The sequence below is a fragment of the Cornus florida genome, unplaced genomic scaffold (assembly GCF_030987335.1).
Source record: "Cornus florida cultivar Cherokee Brave unplaced genomic scaffold, ASM3098733v1 CherokeeBrave_3.0.0_Hap2_Chr06, whole genome shotgun sequence".
NCBI lineage: Eukaryota > Viridiplantae > Streptophyta > Magnoliopsida > Cornales > Cornaceae > Cornus > Cornus florida.
Window position 1 is genome coordinate 67,018,854 of NW_026775576.1, and position 23,410 is coordinate 67,042,263.

A 23,410-nucleotide genomic window follows, 5' to 3' on the forward strand; every position below is an offset into this window, starting at 1 on the left:
TCGACTAACAAATAGGTTAGAGAAAACCTACCAAAGAATCATTTACCATTTTATATTTGATAGTGATTCAATCTCATTCTTACATTTTCGCCTGTGATGCCTCTTACTTGTGTAGACACGTTTTGAATATCTGCAATGAATTTTAACACCGTCACTCCCTCAAAGTGCCAAGATATCACACTAACTTGTAGCCCTTTTGAGTGAAATAGGTTTTCTTGTAATTAATATCTCGACATCTAATCTTTCCCTTTATTATGTAAATTCTTTTTAGACGCACAAGGTACCAAAAATTAAGATGTGATAAAGCATGTCTTGTTGACTAAATCATCTTTATAGAATTATATCGAGTTATTTGCTCTGAAATGAGCACACTGCTATGGTATTCCTATAATTCTTTCAAAGGGAAACATTAATGTGACAAGATCAATCAACATAAAGAAACACTTCCATTACTCTGTACAACATCCGAATGGTTCTCTAATTGAACAAACAAAATTATCAAGATAGTTTTTCTCCCAAATTTACAGTACTGGGGAGATTTTATGCAACCTCCAAATTTACAGTACTGGGGAGATTTTATGCAACCTCTAAGATTGAAGCTAAATAGAGATGGTTTACATAACAGTACAGGTTTCAATGGCTGCACTCAAGAACTTCGGTCTTGTGTCTCATTTCAGAAACACAATCAGCCCTCTTCCCCAAATTCCTTTGTGAATCTCTCGTGCACCTCGAGGTCTTTTTTGCTCACGGTTGGCTTCTGTCTTGTCAGTACTTTGTCAAAATCTCTTCTCGCGATAGGCGGCGGGTGGATCTGCAAGACAGTCATTTATTTTGATGAGAAAGCAAGCAGGAAACAATTGTGCTTTGAGAATAATGTTACTACTGTCACTGGATGAGGAGTATATTATTATCCTAGAAACCATGCCTTTTCCTTTTCAATTCATTCAATCATATTTTTTACGTTTTCTTTTCTTTCTTTTTCTTCTTTTTACTTTTAATAAGCATGCTGTAATTTTGACGACGATATTGCAATTATCGAAGTTCTGAATATTATGAGATCATGAATGTAATATATCAATCCTATTTTTATGACTTGTTGCCAAAAGGGAGGGGGAAAAAAAAATTATTTATTGCACATCCTCAAGAATTATGAACATTAACTACCAAGGCCTTGGCTTGTGGTGTACATCCACCTCTCCCAACTCCAAAGAAGAGGTCGAGCCCATAGTTAGCAAATGCGTGCATTATCCATGTACATATAATAGTTATAATAATAAAAAATCTGTTTCCCGTAAAAGATTCAAACTTTAACAAATACTCGTATATTTGAATTGAATCATATAGTACACGTATTAAACGTCTTAAATATTATACATTATGAAAAATATGTCACTTATATTACTTTTTTTAAAGATTAAATCGTCTTTATTAATTTTATTAGAAGAAAAAAAGGATTTTTAAATTTTTTATTTTATTTTATATATAAATAAATGGGAAATTATAGTAACTTGACCAATAATTAACCTAACCAAGTAACCATTTCATTTTCCCAGTTAATAGGAAAGTAATAATTTTATATCTTGCGAGCCACAAGTGGTATCATATAACACTATAAACCTAGGTATTTTTAAAATCTTATGATGAATTAATTCAGCTATGTAATTATACGTACTGTCATAATTATATATTAATAATTGAGGTAAAAAAACAGATGAACTATAACTTTTTAAGTTCAAAAAAAGAAAAAAGAAAAAGACATATAAACAAATAAATATGCAACTCTATAAATGTTTATAATACTTTTACAACCATGAATTTGTTTCATCACTCTTTTATTTTGATTTAAAATTTGGATATGATTGAAAAATAAACAAAATACTATAACAATAATAATTATTCTAATATTTATAAACAAAAAATATATATAAATGGTACCGTATTTTTACAATGAACTTTTTATTAGCATTCAAATTATACCCATATATGTATATATGCGTATTTTTACAGTTTACATATTTTTATGCTGAATTTTCAACATACTTTTTATGAGAAAATTATAATAACTATATTTTTTTCCTGGTTAGATATTTTGCGAACTATGGTATATATGTGTGTGTGTGTGGACATTGCACAATGCATTCTCTTTGTTTTCCTCACAAGTAGTGCAAAGTTTGCTATTTTTTGAAAATGTACTGCCGAATAACTCAATTTCATGTGATCCATACCTTTGAAGCTAGGCCTTGTGCTGCTAGCTCCTGCATGTTAATCTGAATTGCACCTGGTTGTCTAGGTCCACAAGGCGTCCAGATATCGTTAGAAGCCTTTATGAAAAACTCAGCATCTTGAGTTTTACGAACAGGTTCAAACAGCACTTCATTTACCTATCATATAAGCAAAGGCAAGATAGTTAAACGTTTCAGCCATATAACTAAAATCCATACTTGCAAAAGGTAAATAGGAAGAATTTAAGAACTGAGATGAACCTGACACTTACACAAACAGAAACATCTGAACCTGAGAACCCTTCAGTTTTACGGGCTAGTTGTTCAAAATCACTTTCACTTAAGTTGTGAGGAGTATCTCCTAAATGTACCTGCTCATATCCATCAATTGGTACAAGAGTGAGTGTGGGGAAAAGAAAGAAGGAAAAAAAACCTAAGCCAAGATGGAGGCATTGCCCTGATTCCGAGAATGAGAAAGATGCATTAACAAAGTACCTTGAACATGTGCTGCCTTGCCTTCAAATCTGGGAGAGGAATATAAATCCGCTTGTCAAATCGCCGCCTGATGGCCTGTGATTTAGTTTGCATTAGCCGCCAATAATAAGTAGCATTCTTTTTCCTACTTTCAATATGACACTTGTGTCCTAAACGTTCTTGAACCTTGCACCTCTCCTCTTTGGGGGTGGCAGTAGATTCTTCTCAAACTAACAGCCAACTATCCAATAAAAATTAGCACTCCTGAAAAATCTTTGGGGACATTCCTATTTACCAGTCAAGACCTGTAAAGTGTCCAGAATTTCTCACCTGATCTAAGGCATACGGAGTATTTGTGGCTGCAAGAACAAGAACCTTCTGATCATTGTTCCCTACACCCTGACATGAATAATAAACAATTAAGCTCAAAATAATATAAACAAAAGAGAGACTATCAATCATAATATGAGAAATGTTAATGAGAGAGTGAGGGGGGAATATGTTGATCACATGCTACTCTAAGACGGTTTGCAAGCTGCAAGAACCAAATCTTGTGAATTGTGAGAAAGAGGATATATTTTCAATAAATATTCCACGAGCTCGATTTTAAAGACCATACTCTTTCCCATGACTCATGAGTGGACCATGATATGGCTTAGCTTGACATTGGGGAGCCATCTCCACCGTCTGGTACGGAATGTTAAACAACCAGCTTTTCCAGCCTATTCTTGAGATCTTGACCTATCATTGGATGGTGGAAGGGGAAGAGGCGGCTAAGGCAATCAGTGATGATTATGCAATTATAGCGGTGGATGACAGTTTACAAATTTGATAATGACAATTATTTTCAGATACCGGTCATTTAAAGGTTTCAACTAATAAAATTTAATATAACATGTATCTGGTCAAAATGTATTACACCGATAAAGTTAACATAAAAAGACAAGAAAAGGATCAAATTGGCAAAGCATCTGTTTGGTGAAAAAGGAAATTTGATGGTTTCAAAATTGAGAAAAGGAATCTGATCAATAAAACAAGTCCGAGTAAAATAGGGAATGGTAGTCGTAGCTCACAGTTCTATTTCATTCAATCATTATTATTAAAAGATGGATCCTGGGAGAATTCTATTTGTAAAGCATGTCTTTTGGCTCCAACTATAAAATCCTAAAAGCATTCTGTTACAGGAAAAATTCTATCTCAAATATGTTATATTACCCACACTTTGCATGTGGGAATTTGAGCTAGACATCATTAAGTAGAAAATATATGCAAGAACTTATATCACTCAAGTCCAGGCATACCATTTCAATGGAAAGGAAGCATAAAGCAACAGTTAAACACTTCAACTGAGCAAAAAATACCTGCATCTGTACAAGCAGCTCAGTTTTAATACGTCGAGATGCTTCACTCTCATTGCCTTCACCTCGTTGGCCGCATAAAGAATCGATTTCGTCAATGAAAATGATGGAAGGAGTACTTTCACGAGCCATTTGAAACAGATTTGAAACTAGCTTTTCACTTTCTCCCATCCATTTTGAAACCAGGTCTGATGAAGAAATACTGCATAGAGACAGCATTTGATGCTTGTCAATCCATTAAGCAAACTCCAGCTCCAAGAATACAATCAAAAAAGTGAAATATTCAATGGCCAAATTTTCTGAAAGAAAGGAAGGAGTGTAACCCAGTGATACTGATGGAGAAAGCACAATTCCACAATACAGACTTACAACTAGATATGTGAACCAGCAAGGCATACACGGGAGGTAAAGTAGATATCTAGGAAAGTTGCGTGAATCCAAGAACAACAGATATGATCAGGCATACAGAATGCAAATAAAATCTAGACAATCTTGGTTATTTGCAATCAAAAAATGAATAAATGATTATACATATTTACAAACACAACAAAGAAACACCCACCAGGAACTCAAGCAGGTTCATGTGCACCACAAATCAACATCAACATATTAAACCTACCAAAGGATAGACCAATGTTATGCGATCTATTAGACAATGACTGCGTTCCATATTTCCACAAAGTATATCATGTGGAAAACATGATACGTGCTTGACATATTGCAACAGCAAACCCCCAAAATGTCGTATCAGGAGATTGCTATATAAGTGTCTATGTTGGCCAATTCATTATAATGGAAAGTGGAAACAAACATAAACACACAATTGATTGTAGCATGTAAAACCTGAAGAAAGTTGAGTCTGCTTCAGTTGCAACAGCTTTGGCCAAGTATGATTTACCCGTTCCAGGTGGACCATACAGTAGAAATGCTTTCCATGGTCGCCTCTTCCCTAAACAAAGGTATAAGATCAAGTAGAATCATCAACTGCAAGATAGAATTGTACCTTTCCTGATATCTAACTTGTAGATGTGAAGTACTTTTGGAAGCATCAAATGTAAGGATAGCACAAAAATGTAATTACAAAGTCTACACACTATCTTTCAGGTTAATCATACATATATTATAAAGAAACTCCCCCAAAAGTTTCCAGAATAAGACATAATTGAAACTGTTCATGCTAAAATCTTTCCTTGCCAAACTGCTAGTTCCAGAAATTTGACACAATTACACTAGACGAAATGTAATTCAATCACAAATTTCAGACCAAATAGAATTTCTTTTGATCATTTAGAGACATGAAAGCAAATAGGTAGGAATAGAAGCATTGTATTAACTTTTAGCGCATCTAATGTGATAAAAACATCAGTGGATAGAGCTTAAAACAAAAGAACCATATAAGAAAAAGGTCACAAAAGCACATTGACATACACTATAAGGGGAACTTCAATTATTACAATAATTTGACAATAAAACATTCTCAATCTAACAGGTACAAACTCATTATGACGTACCCTTGTATAGAACTTGGATTGCAATCAGAAAAGTATATCATATATAAAACAGCTAATAGAGCAACCCAGTTCTCCACTGGAAATTATAATTCAGAATGATCTCCCACTCCCCACCAACAACCAACCACCCCCAACCCCCCCCCCCCCCCCCCCCCCCCCCCCACACACACACACACAAAGCCAAATATAGTCTTTCTATGCCTATGCCCATTTTTAATCCCCTTGTTTAGCATTTTTCTTTGGTTTGTTTTATACCTGAAATTACTAAATTAGCCAGGGACATAAAAGATTTTAAGGGGGAGAAATTACTTAATAGTAACTTTATCTTTAATTCTTATGCTCAAAGATTTAACTCCACAACAGCCAATTCCAACCAAGAGAGATTAGCTAAATATTTGCACAAACCAAATATCTTCCCACCCATTAACCCCACAGTTATGACCAAGGAAGCACAGGTGTGAACACACGATACGGACGTGGTGATACGACAAATCTCATCAAATATGTTTGTTATTTTTGTTTTATTATATTTTATGTGTCTAATCAACCCATAAGATATTCTAAATTGCATTGAATCCCATTCTTCTAATAAATAATCACAAAACCACCCACTGCATCTTGAAATTGTCCAAAACATGTCCTTGCCATGTTCCATGTCCTTGCCATGTTCCATGTCCTTGCCATGGTCCAGCCATGTCCAACTAGAAAATAAAATATTCAAATTTCAGGACACTTCTAGCCGTGTCCAACACGTGTCTAGGCTGTGTCCGTGTGTTCGAGTATCCCATACCGCCACGGCACCCCAAGAGAAGTGTTCGTGTTTCCTAGGTTATGACTAGTTGAGCTGCGCCACAGGCAGACTTCCCCTTTCAAATTAATAGCAACAAACATTGCAAAAAGACTTATTGATGCATATATGGGTCCTTCAGTATCGTGAACCATGCCAAACTAACCTAAACCAAATGTGTGAATTTCTTGTCTTTGGTGACCATCGTTCTGTTTTTCAAATTGAAAGCAACCAGAGGCAACATACAAACAGAAACAAATATTGAGAAACTAACCAGTGAAAAATTGTGGGAATTTGACAGGCAATATAACAGCTTCCTGCAACGCCTGCTTGGCACTCTCAAGCCCTGCAACATCATTCCACTTCACATTTGGCTTCTCTCTGATTATCGCTGAATTAAGCCCAGACCTGAGCTTCGCTTGCTCTGAGTCTTCCCCGTCTCCACCTCCATTCTTAGGCTTTGTCTTCGGCCGCGCGGCAACAGCAGCATCCCCATTGGAGGAGGGAGAACCAGTTCCTCCTCCATCAAGAACAGCCCGAATCTCTTCGGCCCTCCTCAAGTACTCAGTGAATTTCTGAGTAATGGCTTCCTTAATCTTTGGGTTCTTCTCATACTTCAAATGGGTCTTAAAGTATTCTAAAGCATTCATATAAAGGGAAAAAGCCTTAGCATAATTCCCCGCGTTATCCTCTTCAACAGCCTGCTTCACATACAATATAGCCTGCTCCTTAAAATTGCTATACATTTTCTAATGACAAAATGGGCACAGAAATCAATCCTCAAAACACCCAAATTGCAATCATATCATTAAAGCTTCTTCAATTCATAGACAATTGATCAAAATCGATTTCCCAATTACCCCTCACTTTCTTCCCAATTGAACAATCCAACACTAAGTTGTTGTTGTTTCGATGGTTTGTTCAAATTTGAGGAGCTTTGAAGCAAATCAATCCTCCAATTCAATCAGATACAAAACGACCCAATACGACAAATTCAAGATGTTCAATTGAGACTTCCAATAAACGAAGCTTAAAGAAAATCTTAGTACTTAAAAAGCTAGAAAAACTCCTCTTTGATTTGATGTTTGAGTGAGAGCAAATTTTAGAGGACCTTCAATTTGATCAGAATATGAAAACCCAAAAACTGGAAAACGCTAAAAAGATAATCAAAATCAAATCAGCAATCAACAGTTGAAGAGGAGAAATTGAGGGTAACAGACCTTATACTAGCATTTTGCGATGAGAGACAGAGAGAGAGGTTCAACAAAAGCCAACTGTTGTTAATTTTCTCTCTGAACTGGTAATCGCGGCTTTTGATTGGAAACCTTGACCGAGAAACGAGAACGAGAGACCAAATAAGTTGCTACGTCTCATACTAAATTTCCAAGTGGATGCTTCCACTAACGGTGGAGCCAGAATTTCAATTTAGGACTATACTGTCAAAAAAAATAAAATAAAATAAATAAATAAATAAATAATAACAATAATAATAATAAACAAAGAACAGAAGAATCAGAAGGAGAAGTATTTTAGGTAATAGAAGGAGAAGGAAAAAAAAACACAGAAGAAGATTTGTTTTATATATATGTAAAAATATTAAATTGATGGTAAATTTTCAAGTGGAATGCCTCCACTACCAGGCTAGCCAGGATTTTAATTTAGGGGTATAGTGCAAAATAATACAGTAATAATAATAAGAAAATAAATAATAAACAAAGAAAAGAAGAACAAGTAGAAGGAGCATTATAAATAAATTTTTATATATTTGTAAAAAAATTAAAAAATAACTATAATAGTATAGTGGGCGGGGCCAAGTCAAGGGGAATGAACTGGCTCCGCCCCGGCCTCCAATTTCAATTTTTAGGTCGTTTGTGAAATGATTTGTTTATTATTAAATACTTTTCTTTTATTGAAATGAATAAAATAAATGGTTTTTTTTTATTTTATATTATTGAAATGAATCTTAGTACCCTTCGTCTTCTTCTTCTTCTTCTTCTTATTATTATTATTATTTTAGTTCGAGTCCTTGTTGTGCTTAAATTTTGAATCATTCCATGTCAAGTTATAATTTTTTTGAAATATTAAAAAATCAAAAGAAATGAATCTTAATGAGGTTTTTATTAAAAAAATATGGTGATTTTAGTGTGTTATTGAAAACATATGAAATAGCCACTTAACATTGAATTTAGGTGAAAGTTGAAATAGGGGACCAAAATGGAATCAAATAGCCAATAATGGAATTGTGGTTGTGTTAAAGTCACCTTTGCAATTGAACTTCATAAACGCAATTTTTTTTTTGAAGAAAACAAATTTTTTTTTAAAGGACCTTTTACTAGTAACTCCATATTGTAGACTTTAGATTTTGTCCTACCCACTATTTCAACTACAAATATCTACGATCAAGGAATTTTGAATACTCCACATTCACTATAAAAGGTAAAATTTTATCACTACAAGTTATTCCATCATTTGATTATGAAATCACCCCCAAATTGAGTCTCGATTTAAGTGTTCGATCCCTTATTTGCGGTTGACATGTTCTAGAGGCTCCAAATCAATCCCAAATATGGAGTTTTATCATTCCCTAACCTTTCAAATTTTCCTTGCTGTTGGATGGTGAAATTGATTTTGAAAAATCATACCTTTTTGTTGACATGGGGCTGAAGGCCTAAATTAGAGTTTTTGGTACTCTAGTTTTAATTTCAGCCAATATTAGAATGTCATCATCCACATTAAAGTCAATCAAGTCGTTCAAAATACAAACTTAGATCATAATTCATCCAATTGCCCTAGTTGATTTTAAATTGGCCCATCTAATTGAGCAAATTTTGAAAAATTGTGAAATTAATTAGGGTTTTCATAGCCCACGTTGTCTATTCTCAATTTTTTTAAACTCCATATTTCCACCATCAAACACTCAAATTGATGCTTCCATGGTGAAATTGAGCTCATTTTACCTAGAATCCTTCAGGTTTCTCTCTCAATCGAGCTACTTCCACTATTGGATCAAATCTTCTCTCTCTCAATCGAGCTACTGCCACTAGAATTGTCCGATCGTGGGTACATATTCCTAAACTATCAAATCTTCATCTTTTCAATGCCATATCATAAGATTAATGATTCTTGGACTGCTTTACAATTTTCAGAAGATTTTGAACCTTTTTGCTCTTTAGATGTAGTCATTTTCAAGTAATTTTGACTTCACACTCAAATCATCTACTAATTTTATTTTTATTTCACTCACTGAATATATAATTATTAAATTACATTGCGTGCATTTTGTACTATGAAATTTGCAATCACAATATTAGAATTACAAAATTAGTAACCGTTACTGTCTGACTCATTTATAGAATTACATACTTATTTGTTTAAATATCTCATTTTCTTCCTTAACAAAATATATATATATATATATATATATATGTATGTATTTCTTCATCTCCATTATTAATATATTGTTATCACAAAGTTTGCATAATTACACAATTGAACCAGTTGATCGTAATATTTAACCAAATACTGATATATACCATTAAAAAATTTAGTTTTCTACTTTGCCAATTAGGAACCAATTTTTTGATGCACAAACACTATAAAATATAGACTTTCGAAGTGGTATATATCTCTTATCTTTGATTCATTGTAAGTAATACAACTTAAAACCTTGGTATTTGTTTTTTATTTTCCATTCAATAAGTAAAAACATCTTTCAATGAAGTGGCTATTACTGAAATCTGGGTTTGATTGAATTCGGTTAAAAATAAATAGAAAAAAAAAAAAAAGAAAAAAAAAAAAAGAAAAGTCTGCTTGGAGTTCCATTTGCTCTATGAGAAACTAGATGCTGAGGGCTATGCTAGTATATGAGGATCAACACCTAGTTCGTTTTGTACTCGAGTCAATTGACCTACGAAATTGATCCAAAATGTAAAAAATATTGAGAGAGAATAAATATGAAACAATTGCGAAAAAAGGGCGCGAAGTTGCAGCCCCCTACCTGCTGCCTTAGATGTGAGAGACAATTAGATGCAGTCCCTGAAAAATCCATGTATGAGCTACCTTTCCCGTCGAATTCAACTCTCGCAGGGCGACCTAATAAATCGTCACCATATAACTTGAGAGCCTTTTTTTGGTGCATTTCGTGTTGCAAACTTAAAAGGCCCTTAAATATGTCAGCGTTAAATGTAAGACGGATGTTGACAATTTCTCCCACATTTTTGAAGAAATTCACATCATCATCTTTTTCAACCTTATAGGATAGGTTGGCAACAAAGAGAGTTTTTGAAAGAGAGACACCCTTTTGGGCAGCTTTCTTTCCAGACTTGGTGAATGATGGATCAAAACATACCGACACTTTGATCAAATTGTTTCCAAACTTGTGCCGTTAATTGGGGTGTGAAATGTTAAATTTGACCATATAATTTATTATTAAATTAAAATTTGATATCTACATTCTCTCTCTCCTACAAGTTACAACCACGTTCTGTCTCCTGCAACCCATAACAGATTTTGAATCCACAAAGTAAGAGATAAATTCAAAAACTAAGGTTGTTCACACGATAAATTACTTTGAATTCACAAAGTAGTAATTTTGATTTCACAAAGTACGAGATAAATTCAGAAAAAATCTAATATTGTGTGTTGATAATTGAATAGGTGATCTGCTCTTTATATTATGTGATAATGAAACTAACTGCAAACTCTGCAAATTCATAAGGAAACTACCTGCAACAGAAACTTGAAACTTTATAACATAAGCAAACCTAATATCAAAAAAGAAACCAACGCCCTAAAAATAAAGTTATAAAAACTATTAAATTTAAAAATTGAGAGGTTCATTTAGACAATAAGCAAAAATCCCAAAATATTCTGTAGGCCTCATATATGAAAGAAAAGCCCTAAACAATGGTATTTGGTAGAAAAAACAACTTACAGCGCAACATGACCATGTGTCTTGTTCGGTGGTGTTTTCAGTTAAAAAAACAAAAAACTCTCTTTTGAATAAAAATGTGCACTTCAGGATTAGACCAAAAAAAAAAAGCAATCATATCATTAAAGCTTCTTCAATTCATAGAAAACTGATCAAAACCGATTTCTCAATTACTCAATTTCTTCCCAATTGAACAACCCAACCCTCAATTTTTATTGTTTCAATGGTTTCTTCAAATTTAAGGTGCAGCAAATCAATCCTCCAATTCAATCAGATACAAGGAACCAATACAACATTTTCAAGATGTTCAATTTAGACTTCCAATAAACCAAGCTCGAGAGAATCTTACTACTTAAAAAGCTAACTCTTTTATATAAGTGCAATTCAAGCAACTCTTTTGTGCACTTATTTAAAAAAAAAACTGTACCATTTTTATTGTACTTATTTTAAAAAATTGTACCAGTTTTATTGCACTTGTACATGTTTTTTATTTTTATTTTTTTTCGGGGTAAGAGTTAATAACAAAAGAGAAAAAAATTACGTCCCCAAGGCCCGAACAAGAAAACCAGGCCCATCGGGCTAAGGGGCAACCAAACAACCAAAAGAGCAAAGCTGAGAACAGAAGATGTCAACATGGCCCACACTTGCAGTACTCAATTCAAACCATAGGCCTAGGCGGGCACATCAACAAACCGGAGAGCATAGTGGTTAGTAGAGTAGACACGTGAGATAGATGTTCTTGAAAAGGGAGTCAAAGTGTACGGAAGGCAACATTCTTTTTGGATTGTTCATGATTTATTCGGGCTGGCGTTCAAATCTCATTAGTATCCCGTGGTTTATCTTCTAGGGGTGGGTCCAAGAATCTTATTTATTTATTTATTTTATTTTTGGTGCAGAGAAGAAAAATGTAAGGCCTATTTGGTTCGGTATTTTAGGATTTTTTTTAATTATCATATTTATTACTATGATTATTATTATTTTGGTTCTAGTCCTTGTTGCGCCTAAATTTTGAATCATTCCATGTCAAGTGATAAATTTTGTGAAATATAAAAAAATCAGAAGAAGTGAATTAAAATGGGATTTTATTAAAACAATGGTGATTTTAGTGTGTTATTGAAAACATATGAAGCTAACAATGGATTGATGTGAAAGTTGAAATAGATCATAATTAATCCAACTGCACCACTTTATTTAAAATTGGCCCACCTGATTGAGCCAATTTTGAGTAATTCTCCATTTTTAGGCCCACGTTGATTATTCTCCATTTTTCTAAAACTCTATATTTCCCTCTATCAAACAATCACATTGATGTTTCCATGGTGAAATTAAGCTCATTTTACCTAGAACCCCTCAAATTTTCTTCTCAATCAGGCTACTTCCACTGTTGGATTATATTTAGGCCACCACACTTTCAATTGTGGGTATATATTTCCGAACTATCAAATCTTCATCTTCCCAAAACCAAATTATAAAATTAAGTGATGTTATTAAAAAACAATTAAAATTTCACTCCAATCGAGTTACTTTTACTATTTGATCATCAAAGGATTCTACCTGTCTGATCATGATAAGTATGAAAAAATTGTATATGAGTTAGTTTATTTATTATTATTATTATTATTTCTTAATTAATTTTCTAGTTCCTATACCTCTATAAATGAGGAGAGATATGCGGCTAATGAAAATTAATATAACAGTTAGTTGAAAGGAATTTTAAAAAATAGGTGACACCAATTTTATATTTAACAAAAAAATCAAACCAAAAGTCAATGTAAAGATTAACGTTGTTGTATGTCACCTTCATGAGTGGCAAAAAAGGCTTTATGAAAACTTACTAAGAAGAAATTTTAGTTCATTCACTCGAGGACTTAATTGATACATATACCAAATGTTACAAGATTAATGTTTTTCCTTTCTCAACTTGCATAGCTAGAAAAGGATACGATCACTCCACGGATAGAAAATGCCAGGGCAATAAGTGGATATGATCATATTCAAAAGAAGAGGTAATTGCGAGTAGGCAAACAAAGCTACAGGTATACAGGAAAATGAAGTAATAGGAAAAAGAATCCATGTAATCGTATGTGCAAACATAAGATAAGAGTGTGGTGCCAAAAGCTACCATCATGGATATTAAGATGATAAATAATGATTAACCTATTCGGCAATTAAGGTGAAGAGAAAATCAGTTAGAGAAAATCAATTACTGAATAACGCGAAGTAAGGATGGATAAGAACATCACCACATAAGAGATAGATGAGAAAAGCCCAAATGCATCTAATATAACAAAGATTATGAAGCCTCTATCTTCAAAGAGAATTGGAATGCCGTTGTTGCCATCATTTCCACCTGGTACTGTAATGGCAACGGCAAACAGTACAGCAGTAACAAGAGCTACTATGGTTGTACATGAAGTGGCTGCGTCTTTCATTAATTTCTCTCCTTCTTTGACCAACTCCTCATGTGCCTCAGTATATACTGGTCCTGATGTAGTTGTTTCCTTGGTACGGAATCCTCTGTAAAAATCAATTGCATGTTTTTCTACTTCCTTCATTATATGGAATGAGTTTGCATTGAGAGAGCAATAAATTTGATCAAAAGATAAAGAGTTTTTGAAATCTAAAATATGGCATGTTTTTCTACTTCCTACGGTACATAAATGCAAGTCCAGACTCATATCATACTGTGAGTCCATATAGTGGCTTCGATTATTTTATATATTGTATATCTAACTCATATGATTAATGTATTAATCCAAAGAAGTCTTAACCCAATAAAAATAGACTTGTTTTGGGTCGATTATTGGTTAACATGATTTATTTTATTCCATATTCAAGCTACATCCAAGACGAATGTAATTAGTAAATCGGTCCATATCTAAACTAATTTAAAATTAGATTCAAACTACAATCCAAACTTGGTATAATGGAATTTCAGATAAGATTTTAAGCTCAAACTTGACACATAATATGACCTACCAAAATGAGGATTACGAGATTATGTAAATTCTGATTAAATCAACATAAGGATAAGTATGAAGTTTAAAAAGATTTGATTGTCCAACACTTTTTCTTGGTATGAAAATAATATTCATTTACCTTGAACCACTGCAATTCTGTAGAGCTGCACCAGCGGCACTTGCTCTAAGATTGAGTTTTTGCTCTTTCTTCAAATCTAGAATCAAATCTAGACAACTTTTATCATTTGAGTCCCGCTTTGTTACTATAAGGTGTCTTACCTCCTCACGAAATTGATAAATGAGGTTGAATACATCTTCACAACGATTCAAAATTGCAATATGAAATATATTTTGTCCCATCTCATTTGTGTGATGAACTAATCCCGGAAATACCTCAATAATTTCTTCAACAACTTCAGGAATCCCAGAATTTGCTGCATTCACTAAAGTTTGTTGAATCATCTCTTTAGCTTTTGAGTATTTTAACTCCGAACATTTGCTGCGTAGATGTTTGACAAGCTGAAATACTTGTTCGTGTTTCAGTTTTATCTCTTGAATGTATTTCATCTGTGGCATTACAATTCAAATGAAAGCGAGAAATGATGGGAATGGTTAGTGCTAAAAATTTTAATATTGCATGCTCCAAACTACAGTGGTTATTTTACACAGTCCTTACCAAATATTAAAGCGGCTTTTCATAATATATAATGTAGCATTTGCTTCACTGCATGCACAACCAAAGTAAATCTGTAATGTCAGAGATGGAGGGCAGCACTTTGGGATGATGTATAACTTCTATCAAGAAATTACTCATATAACAAGAGCACAAATTCTTTTCACTCATTTTAACATACACACGTATATAAAAACATATACACAATTGTACACACATGTACACAACCAAACATGAACACATACTATTGCACCCTGATTTCGACCCACACTATCCTAATGGCGGATTGGCATTATAATTCAATTATATATGAATTTCAAAGTTGATCCAAATAGTAACTTTGTAATTGAATTCTAATTCCATAGGATTGGATTTCTCATTCAATTTATTTGTGCCACCAAACGCATTTGGGTAAATATTGTTGCCCTGACATATAAATAGAGGAAAGATAGTAAGGATTTCAAATCTAACCATCAATCAAAAAATAAAGTAGGACAAATAAATAAAACTAAGGAATTTGATAATCCTGGAAGGAAGCTAATATTGATAGGGTTTTCAATGTCACCTCCGCAACAGTGATATGGAACTTCTAATTTCGTGAGAACAGATGAGTGAATTATCAAATTACTAATATGCTTTACAAAAATATTTCTTTGAAAATAAAAATAATAGAATAATGAAATTGGTGCAAAACAAGTGGCAATAAGTGATGATTTATTTTCATGTTTCAGTATTTTATAGTAATAGAGTTGATTTGTGGACCTTTTAAACGTAAATTTTTTTAGGAAAAGCATAATTTTGTTTTTTGTTTTAGTTTAATGTTTTCTTTTGGGCGACATTTTAGGGTAGTTTTGGTTTCTTTAATCGTGTAGAGAGTATGCTCTCATTATTTATAAGGTTCAATTCTAGCTCTAAAGGAACAACGAACATAACTACCACGAGGAAAGGCACAACCTCAAGGTCAGGAGGCCCTTGTCTGCGTAACAGTATGTGTATAGAACTCACTTTTGGAGTGGACAAAGAAAAGAGCAACTAAACTCACGATCACTTTGTGTTTTACAAGTACAATTTTGGAATTCTCTTTAGCTTAATTAAGTCATATCAAGCATCATTTTATGAGATCTCCCAATCATGGTGGACTCATTTATTCTTCGTGATTCATCCTGATGGTTGTCTTCGGGAATCATGAAAGACGAGACCTAGAGGCAACAACTTGGCATAACTTTTTGACTAGTAAAAGTCACATCATGAATATATGACCCTCGAGCAACGTGCGGAGGAAGGAATTTCGGAGAGAGAATCGTTGAGAGATGTCTCGATTCCTTGGTCACAATTTCTTGACGAAAGTTTAACTCTTGAGTCTCATTCATTTAATTTCTTCCACAGTAGCCCTTCTTACACTTTATTGATGAGATGACTTTTATTTTTATGAAAATTAAAAATATTAATTTATTAAGATAAAATTATCCTTTAAAAAAAAAAAAAAAAAAAAAAAAAAACACAACATACGGGAATATATTATTTTTCTTTTTGGATTGCCAAAACAAATAATATTGAGGGAATGAATTATTTTATTTTATTTTTTAATTATATTTTAACTATATATATGTGTGTGCGCGCGCGCTATATATGGATTCACATTTAATTCATATAATCACAATTCATATAGGATTTTTTTTTCCTCACTTAATTGATGTATATGTATATATATATATAATATAAACTTGAATATAGAATAAACTTTTTCTCTGTATTAGCACACAATTCACAAGTTTACACAGGTTCTCTTTATAAGAGAGAATACACGCACAAAACTAGCTGGCCTAATTAATAATTTCCTAATTTACAATATTTGACCAATATTCTATTTACAACAAATATCCTCCAAAAATTATATTTACAGTTAATAATATTTGGTAGTATTACTACCTAATATTTCTTTTTCCAATACTCCCCCTCAAGCTGGTTTGAAGATATCCTCCATAGCCAGTTTGCCAATTAGTTTATCGAACTGTCTTGTAGGAAGTCTCTTTGTAAGTACATCTGCAACTTGCTCGGTAATAGGAATGTACGGCATACAGATCAATCCTTTTTTGAGCTTTTCCTTGATGAAGTGTTTGTCTACCTCCATGTGCTTTGTTCTGTCATGAAGCACTGGATTGTGAGCGATCGAAGTAACAGCTTTATTGTCATAGTACAATTTCATAGGCAACGGATTAGAGACCTTTAATTCATCCAATAGTCTCTTAATCCATAACACCTCACAAATTCCATGAGCAACTGATCTAAACTCGGCCTCTGCGCTGCTTCTTGCAACTACATTCTATTTTTTTACTCCACCAAGTGACAAGATTACCTCCAACAAAGGTGCAGTAGCCAGAAGTTGACTGTCTGTCAATAGCACTCCCAGCCCAATCCGCATCAGTATAGGCTTCAACTTGCAAATGTCCACGATTTTTTAACAGTAGACCTCTTCCAGGGGTCCCCTTTAGGTATCTGAGAATTCTGTAGACTACATCAAAATGTCTTGTCCAGGTGAATGCATGAACTAGCTAACCATGCTGACTGTAAAAGCTATATCTAGAAGTGTATGTGACAAGTAGATCAGTCTTCCAACAAGTCTTTGATACTGCTCTCTATTCATAACTTCTTCTTTAGAAAGCTGCAGCCTAAGGTTGGGCTCAATGGGTGTCTTGGTTGGTTTACATCCTAGCAGACCTATCTCACTAAGTAAATCAAGAACATATTTACGTTGATTCACAAATATACTTTATTTGGATCTAGCAAACTCCATTCCTAAAAAGTATTTTAATGCACCCAAATCTTTGATCTTAAAGTCAGCTGTAAGTCTCTTTTTCAGTCTCTCCAATTCTTCATTGTCATTACCTGTCAAGACTATATCATCCACATAGACAATTAACACTGCAACCTTGCCTTCTCTATTATGTTTGTAGAACATGGTATGGTCAGCTTGGCTCTAACAGTAGCCACAATTCTTCATAGCTCTCCCAAATCTCTCAAACCAAGCTCTAAGGGACTGTTTGAGACCATATAAAGATTTTTTCAGTTTACAGACTTTACTAGGTCCCAATTTTCCCTCAAACCCAGGTGGTAGATTCATAAAGACCTCCTACTCAAGGTCTCCATTTAAAAAGGCATTTTTTACATCTAACTGGTGTAATGGCCAGCTGAAATTCACAGCCAAAAATAACAAAATTCTGATTGAGTTTATCTTGGCTATAGGAGCAAAAGTTTCTTGATAATCAATTCCATAAGTCTGGGTGAATCCTTTTGTTACTAGTCTTACCTTGTACCTCTCTATGCTACCATCAGTTTTACATTTCACAGTAAAAACCCACTTGCAGCCTACTATTCTTTTCTCCTTAGGTAAATCAACTATCTCCCAAGTATCACTTCTTCTAAGAGCATTCATCTCTTCCATCACCTCATTCTCCCCCTAAAGAGAATTTTTGGGAAAGTAGGATTTATTTTCAAAGAAAGAGACATCCATACTTACATAAAATTTTCTTGTTTGGGGATTATAGCAGTTATATCTCTTTTGATTAGAAGCATACTCTATGAAAACACATTTTTCAGCTCGAGGATCAAGTTTGGACTGAGTATTATTAGGTATATGAACAAAAGCTATGCAGCCAAAAACCTTTAAAGGTAAATCTGAGTATATCATTGAAAATGGAAAAATTCTTTTCAAACATTCTAATGGCGTGCTATATTTTAAAACACATGAAGGCATTCTATTAATCAAATACGAAGCTGTTAAAACAGCTTCACCCCAAAGATATTTTGGAACATTCATTGAAAACATTACAGCATGAGCCACTTCGAGTAAATGTTTATTTTTTCTTTCAGCAATTCCATTTTGTTGAGAGGTATCCACACATGTAGACTGATGATGGATACCCTTTTCTTTCAAAAAAACTCCCCAAAATTTCATTAAAATACTCGGTTCCATTATCGGAGTGAAAAATGCTAATTTTTGCTTGAAACTGAGTTTCAACCATTGTGTAAAAATTCTTAAAAATCTTTTCAACCTCAGACTTTTTATTCATAAAATAAACCCAATATAAACAAGTATGATCATCTATAAAAGTAACAAACCATTTTTTTCTAGAGATAGTAGTGACTCTTGAAGGTCCCCAAACATCACTATGTTTTAAATAAAATGGTTTTGAAGAAGTATAAGGTTTTGGCAAATAAGTAGTACGATGACTCTTAGATAAGCAACAACTCTCATAATAAAACGATGAACAATCCAAACCTTTAAATAAAGCAGGAAACAAATGTTTAAGATAGGGAAAGCTAGGATGTCCTAGTCTTAAATGCCAAAACATTATTTGTTCGTAAACAGAGTTAGAACTAACACTACTAAGGCCCTGAGCCTTTTTATTACTGGAGAAATCTCCATCAAAGTAGTAAAGTCCATCTATTATCTTAGCACTGCCAATCTTCTTCCCCGAGCTTTGGTCCTGAAAATCACAGTAAGAATCACAGAAAATTACACAACAATTAGATTCTTTGGTTAGTTTCCTCGCAGATAAAAGGTTACAGGCTAGTTTAGGGACATAGAGAACAGATTTAAGATCTATATTCTCGGATAATTTTATCAAATCTTTTCCTGTAATAGGTGAGAAACTACCATATGCAATTCTAATTTTTTCAAGGCCAGAACATGGTGAGTAAGTGCTAAAAAGATTGGAAAGGCTGGTCATATGATTAGAGGCTCCAATATTGATGATCCATGGAGTACAATTTAAACAACAAAAAAGGGCATTAAGTGCACTACCTATTTGTGCAAGAGAAACACTAGGAATACCAGATAAGGAATTAAATTTCAGTAGTTTCAGAAGGTGATCCATCTGCTCCTTGCCTAAGGGACTTGTCTCAGCTTCATTAGCAGTAGGAATCGTACGCCTATTTCTATCACAAGGCTTGTTACTCTTCCAATTCGCTAGTTTTCCGTGGATTTTCCAGCAGTTCTCCCGAGTATGGCGCAGTTTGTTGTAGAAGTCGCATCAGACCTGTGGCTTCTCTTCAGTTTTTCGCTGAAAATTGACTGCTTTATTAGCAACAATTTCTGCAACAATAAGGGCGGAACTCTCAACAGGTCCGCTGGTAATCTTCTTCCCCAACATTACATGTCTGCGGCTCTCTTCTCTTTGAACCTCAGCAAACACTTCACCAATTGAAGGAAGTGGAGTCCTGCCAAAGATCCGTCCTCTTACTTCATCAAATTCCACGTTGAGTCCAACAAGGAATTTATAAATGCGATGTGGTGGGTCCATCGTCGATACTCCAAATTTGTGCAAAATAGTATGGCCAAGTTTTAAATTTATAAAATGCCACTACTAACTCTAGCTACTAAATATAGCTAGGGTGAGTAGGGATCGTCCTAAGGGATTGTGGGCGTACTTGTAATAGAAACAATATATAGGGTTAGTAGGTCGAATGATCAAAAGGTGGTTTGTTTGGTTGATTAAATTACAATGTAAATGAATGCAATACTAAGCAACTAAAGTAAATAAAAAGGTAGAGAACAAGAAAGAGATGTCTTGGGACTTAGAGGTCACCACTAAATATCACCATTCTAGGCATTCAATGTGTAATAAATGAGGGGGAAAGATGTGTTGCAATACAAAGAGGTGTGATTGATTGAATCAACAAGTATGGATTGACTCATTAAGCATACATTGTCTAGATAACCTAGTGAATAGCACAATATATCAAACTAAGCCATTAATCATTCTTTTAAGTTCATGATCAACACACTTACAAATTAGAGAATAATACTACTTGCATTCATAAGTATGGAACATCAAACAACAAGCATGGATTGTCCGCCCATCTAAGAAACTAAGGCAACTACACTACAACTACGTTAGGAACATAAAAATTAAACTAATTAAGCTAAGGGAGATGCACAATCCATCAAGAAATGAGCATGAACCATCAAATAAACCACAAGAGTATTATATTAAGCACTATGCCTTGACAATCTCTAGATTCATAGCATCAATACACATAGACATTCATCAACATCATAAAACCAAGAAATAAACACATGAACATCTATTCTAGCATACATAGACATATGGATAAAATGAAATGATCAATAGGAAATATTAAACCACACAAATCATTGTATAAACAAGATTCATATATAAATCAAGTGTCAAAACAACATTACAACACAAATTCCCTCAAAATACAAAACATTAAGGTCTAGAAGGCATGCTTAGGGCTAACTCTAGCCCCAAGAAGATGTTTAGCTACTCATTGATGTAGTTATCCAACCCTTAAGGGCTATCTCCATGGTAGAAATGTTCTTCTCCTTGGTTGAAACCCTAGAAGAATGGAAGAACTCCCAAGAATAGTGTATGTCTCTCTAAGCTCTACCTCCTCTCCAAGATAGATGATATATGATATGAAAATCAATGAATGTTGATGAAATATACTCTTAAAATGACTCCAAATCCTATATAGAAGGCTCAAGTGTCACACCCAATGATTTGGACTCGTGCACTAAGGTCCCTTCAATGATTGCACCATGTGCCATCTTTTAATGAGCTAGACTCTGTTTTAATTCGGACTTGAGGAGGTTCGATCGATCGAGTTCAGATGAGATCGATCAAACTTTGGTGAGATCGATCCAATGTTGGCGAGATCGATCCATCCTTAGCGGCGCCTTTTAGAATAAAGACAAATCTGAGACATTTTTGGAATATTTTGGGATAAAGACAAAAGTGGTAGGTGGGGATAAGAACAAGGTAGTTTGATCGATCTGAGAAAAGTTGGATCGATCGAAGATGGTGAATTCTTTTGGATAAGGACAAAGGCTTGGATCTATCTTGAAATGGCTAGATCGATCAATGTGAGATTGATCGAAAATATTCCTGATCGATCAAAGTTTGCAGATTTCCACCACTTTGCTTCCACTTTGCTTCATTTTTCCATTCTGCTTGAGATTGCTTCTTTTATGCTCTAATTTGGCTGAATTAGCTTATTTTGGGGATAAGTGCCTGAAAAGGGCAATAACATGAAATTAGTCTAAACAGGAAAGTAAGATAGATAAAGGTCCTAGAATACTCGAGCTTAAGGGGTTTAAATGCGCACTTTTCAGCGCTCATCACACCCCCAAACTTAAATATTGCTAGTCCCTAACAATGAACTACAAAGTAAATGAATGAAATGAACAACTATACAAGTATGAACTAGAAAACAATAAATGGATAATGCCATTTTCGTAGGGAACACAATTGCATTTTGCATATGCAACAAGCCTTTTAAACCCCTAGGTCCCCTTTAGTGGATGAGTGAAGTCTCGTGAGGGTTTCCAGAAATGAAACCCATAAACATTAAGCTCATTCTCACAAAAGAGGCACCAATATTGCAAACAAGCATTGGGAGAAAACTACCTCAAGTATGTAATTTTTCAATCATTTCCAAGCAATCTCCCAAAATTTTAACATCAAGCAAACAAGTATGGTCCTTCACACATCAAGAAAATGATCATACAAATCAAAACAACTCTAGAATTCTTTTGAGTGGGCCGGCATCAAATATGTTGCTATCTAAGCCAACTAAAGAAATGATCACATCCTTACCCTCAAACTAGAACACAAATCTAGTCCCGATCATCAAAATAAAGAGTGGACCTTTTATTAAAGCTTTATTGATCTAGGTGCGCTTATTTTATTTATTTATTTATTTATTTTTTTTTCTGATCCCAAGGATCAAAGATGGAAGCATAGTGCAATGTGTTGATTTATTAAGCTTTCTAGTGATCCATAAGGTCGAGCGTTAGATCAGTGACTCCCAAACTAGACGGCTTTAGGGCACTAGGTGTTGAAACACCCCTAAGGATTTACAAGCTCAAATCAACTAGGCTACAAATCAAAACAACCTCCATCTAATCATTTCCCACTTCTCACCTTTTGGGAGAAGTCTTCACTTTTTTTTATCACTTTTGAAACTTTTTTTTTTTTTTAAGCAAGTTCAATTATTAACCTAGAGTTTGGGCCCTCCACCTTTCGACGTGAGAAATTCAGTGCTTGATGAGGTTCGAATCCCAGCTACTCAATGAAAAGGGATTGTTATCCACTTTTGTCAAGAATGAAAACTTTCAATACACAACTAGCTCAATTGGGATATAACCAAATCAATAATTAACAAAGCATGTACCCCACAAATGAATGTTAATGTAGAATCCTAGAGTGAATCTCAAAACAATCACAAAATCAAGATGATGTAGACCACAAGTGCAAGCATGATATCAATCTTTCAAAAAATTTACTCCTAAATGGCATCCACAAGACATATAAGGAGTATTAGACTCTCGAGTCAAACAATTTTTAAATTTTAAGCAATATAGTCCTCAAAAGATCAAAATCACAGCTAGTCATGGACCAATCATAAATAATCCCTCAAATACACAAGTCATGCTCAAAATTTTGAATTAAAAGTAAACACTGCAAATA

At 34.0% G+C, this 23,410-nt stretch overlaps 2 protein-coding genes across 7 annotated transcripts; both read right to left on the bottom strand.

The window, feature by feature from the left end:
• Window positions 1-427: 427 nt before the first annotated feature.
• Window positions 428-7,754, bottom strand: LOC132311831 (protein SUPPRESSOR OF K(+) TRANSPORT GROWTH DEFECT 1-like). Of its 6 annotated transcripts, none has more exons than XR_009483113.1 (9): window positions 6,627-7,744; window positions 4,898-5,003; window positions 4,058-4,256; window positions 3,027-3,095; window positions 2,718-2,792; window positions 2,495-2,593; window positions 2,226-2,381; window positions 586-811; window positions 428-549 (listed from the first exon to the last, which is right to left on the bottom strand). XR_009483113.1 is itself a non-coding variant. In XM_059809959.1 (9 exons), exons 2-9 carry the CDS (start codon window positions 7,000-7,002, stop codon window positions 686-688), a joined length of 1,206 nt encoding a protein of 401 aa, XP_059665942.1. In that variant the 5' UTR covers window positions 7,003-7,053; window positions 7,573-7,743; the 3' UTR covers window positions 428-685. The 6 variants fall into 6 exon arrangements, 4 of the variants coding, with proteins under 4 accessions (XP_059665942.1, XP_059665941.1, XP_059665943.1 ...); XM_059809959.1 differs by having other exon boundaries at window positions 428-811; window positions 6,627-7,053; window positions 7,573-7,743; XM_059809958.1 differs by having other exon boundaries at window positions 428-811.
• A 5,717-nt stretch (window positions 7,755-13,471) lies between these two features.
• Window positions 13,472-14,704, bottom strand: LOC132314250 (ankyrin repeat-containing protein At5g02620-like). Its single transcript, XM_059813135.1, has 2 exons — window positions 14,382-14,704; window positions 13,472-13,799 (listed from the first exon to the last, which is right to left on the bottom strand). Exons 1-2 carry the CDS (start codon window positions 14,702-14,704, stop codon window positions 13,472-13,474), a joined length of 651 nt encoding a protein of 216 aa, XP_059669118.1.
• Between the last annotated feature and the right edge of the window lie 8,706 nt (window positions 14,705-23,410).

Excerpts from the sequence above, each read along its gene's own strand:
- LOC132311831 (XM_059809958.1), bottom strand. The coding sequence starts at position 7,098 with ATGTATAGCAATTTTAAGGAGCAGGCTATATTGTATGTGAAGCAGGCT. Across the intron at positions 2,594-2,717 it reads CAAGGCAGCACATGTTCAAG|GTACATTTAGGAGATACTCC; the intron begins GTACTTTGTTAA and ends GGATATGAGCAG. Across the intron at positions 2,382-2,494 it reads GTTCAGATGTTTCTGTTTGT|GTAAATGAAGTGCTGTTTGA; the intron begins GTAAGTGTCAGG and ends CTTATATGATAG.
- LOC132314250 (XM_059813135.1), bottom strand. The coding sequence starts at position 14,704 with ATGATTCAACAAACTTTAGTGAATGCAGCAAATTCTGGGATTCCTGAA. Across the intron at positions 13,800-14,381 it reads CAGAATTGCAGTGGTTCAAG|AGGATTCCGTACCAAGGAAA; the intron begins GTAAATGAATAT and ends TGATTTTTACAG.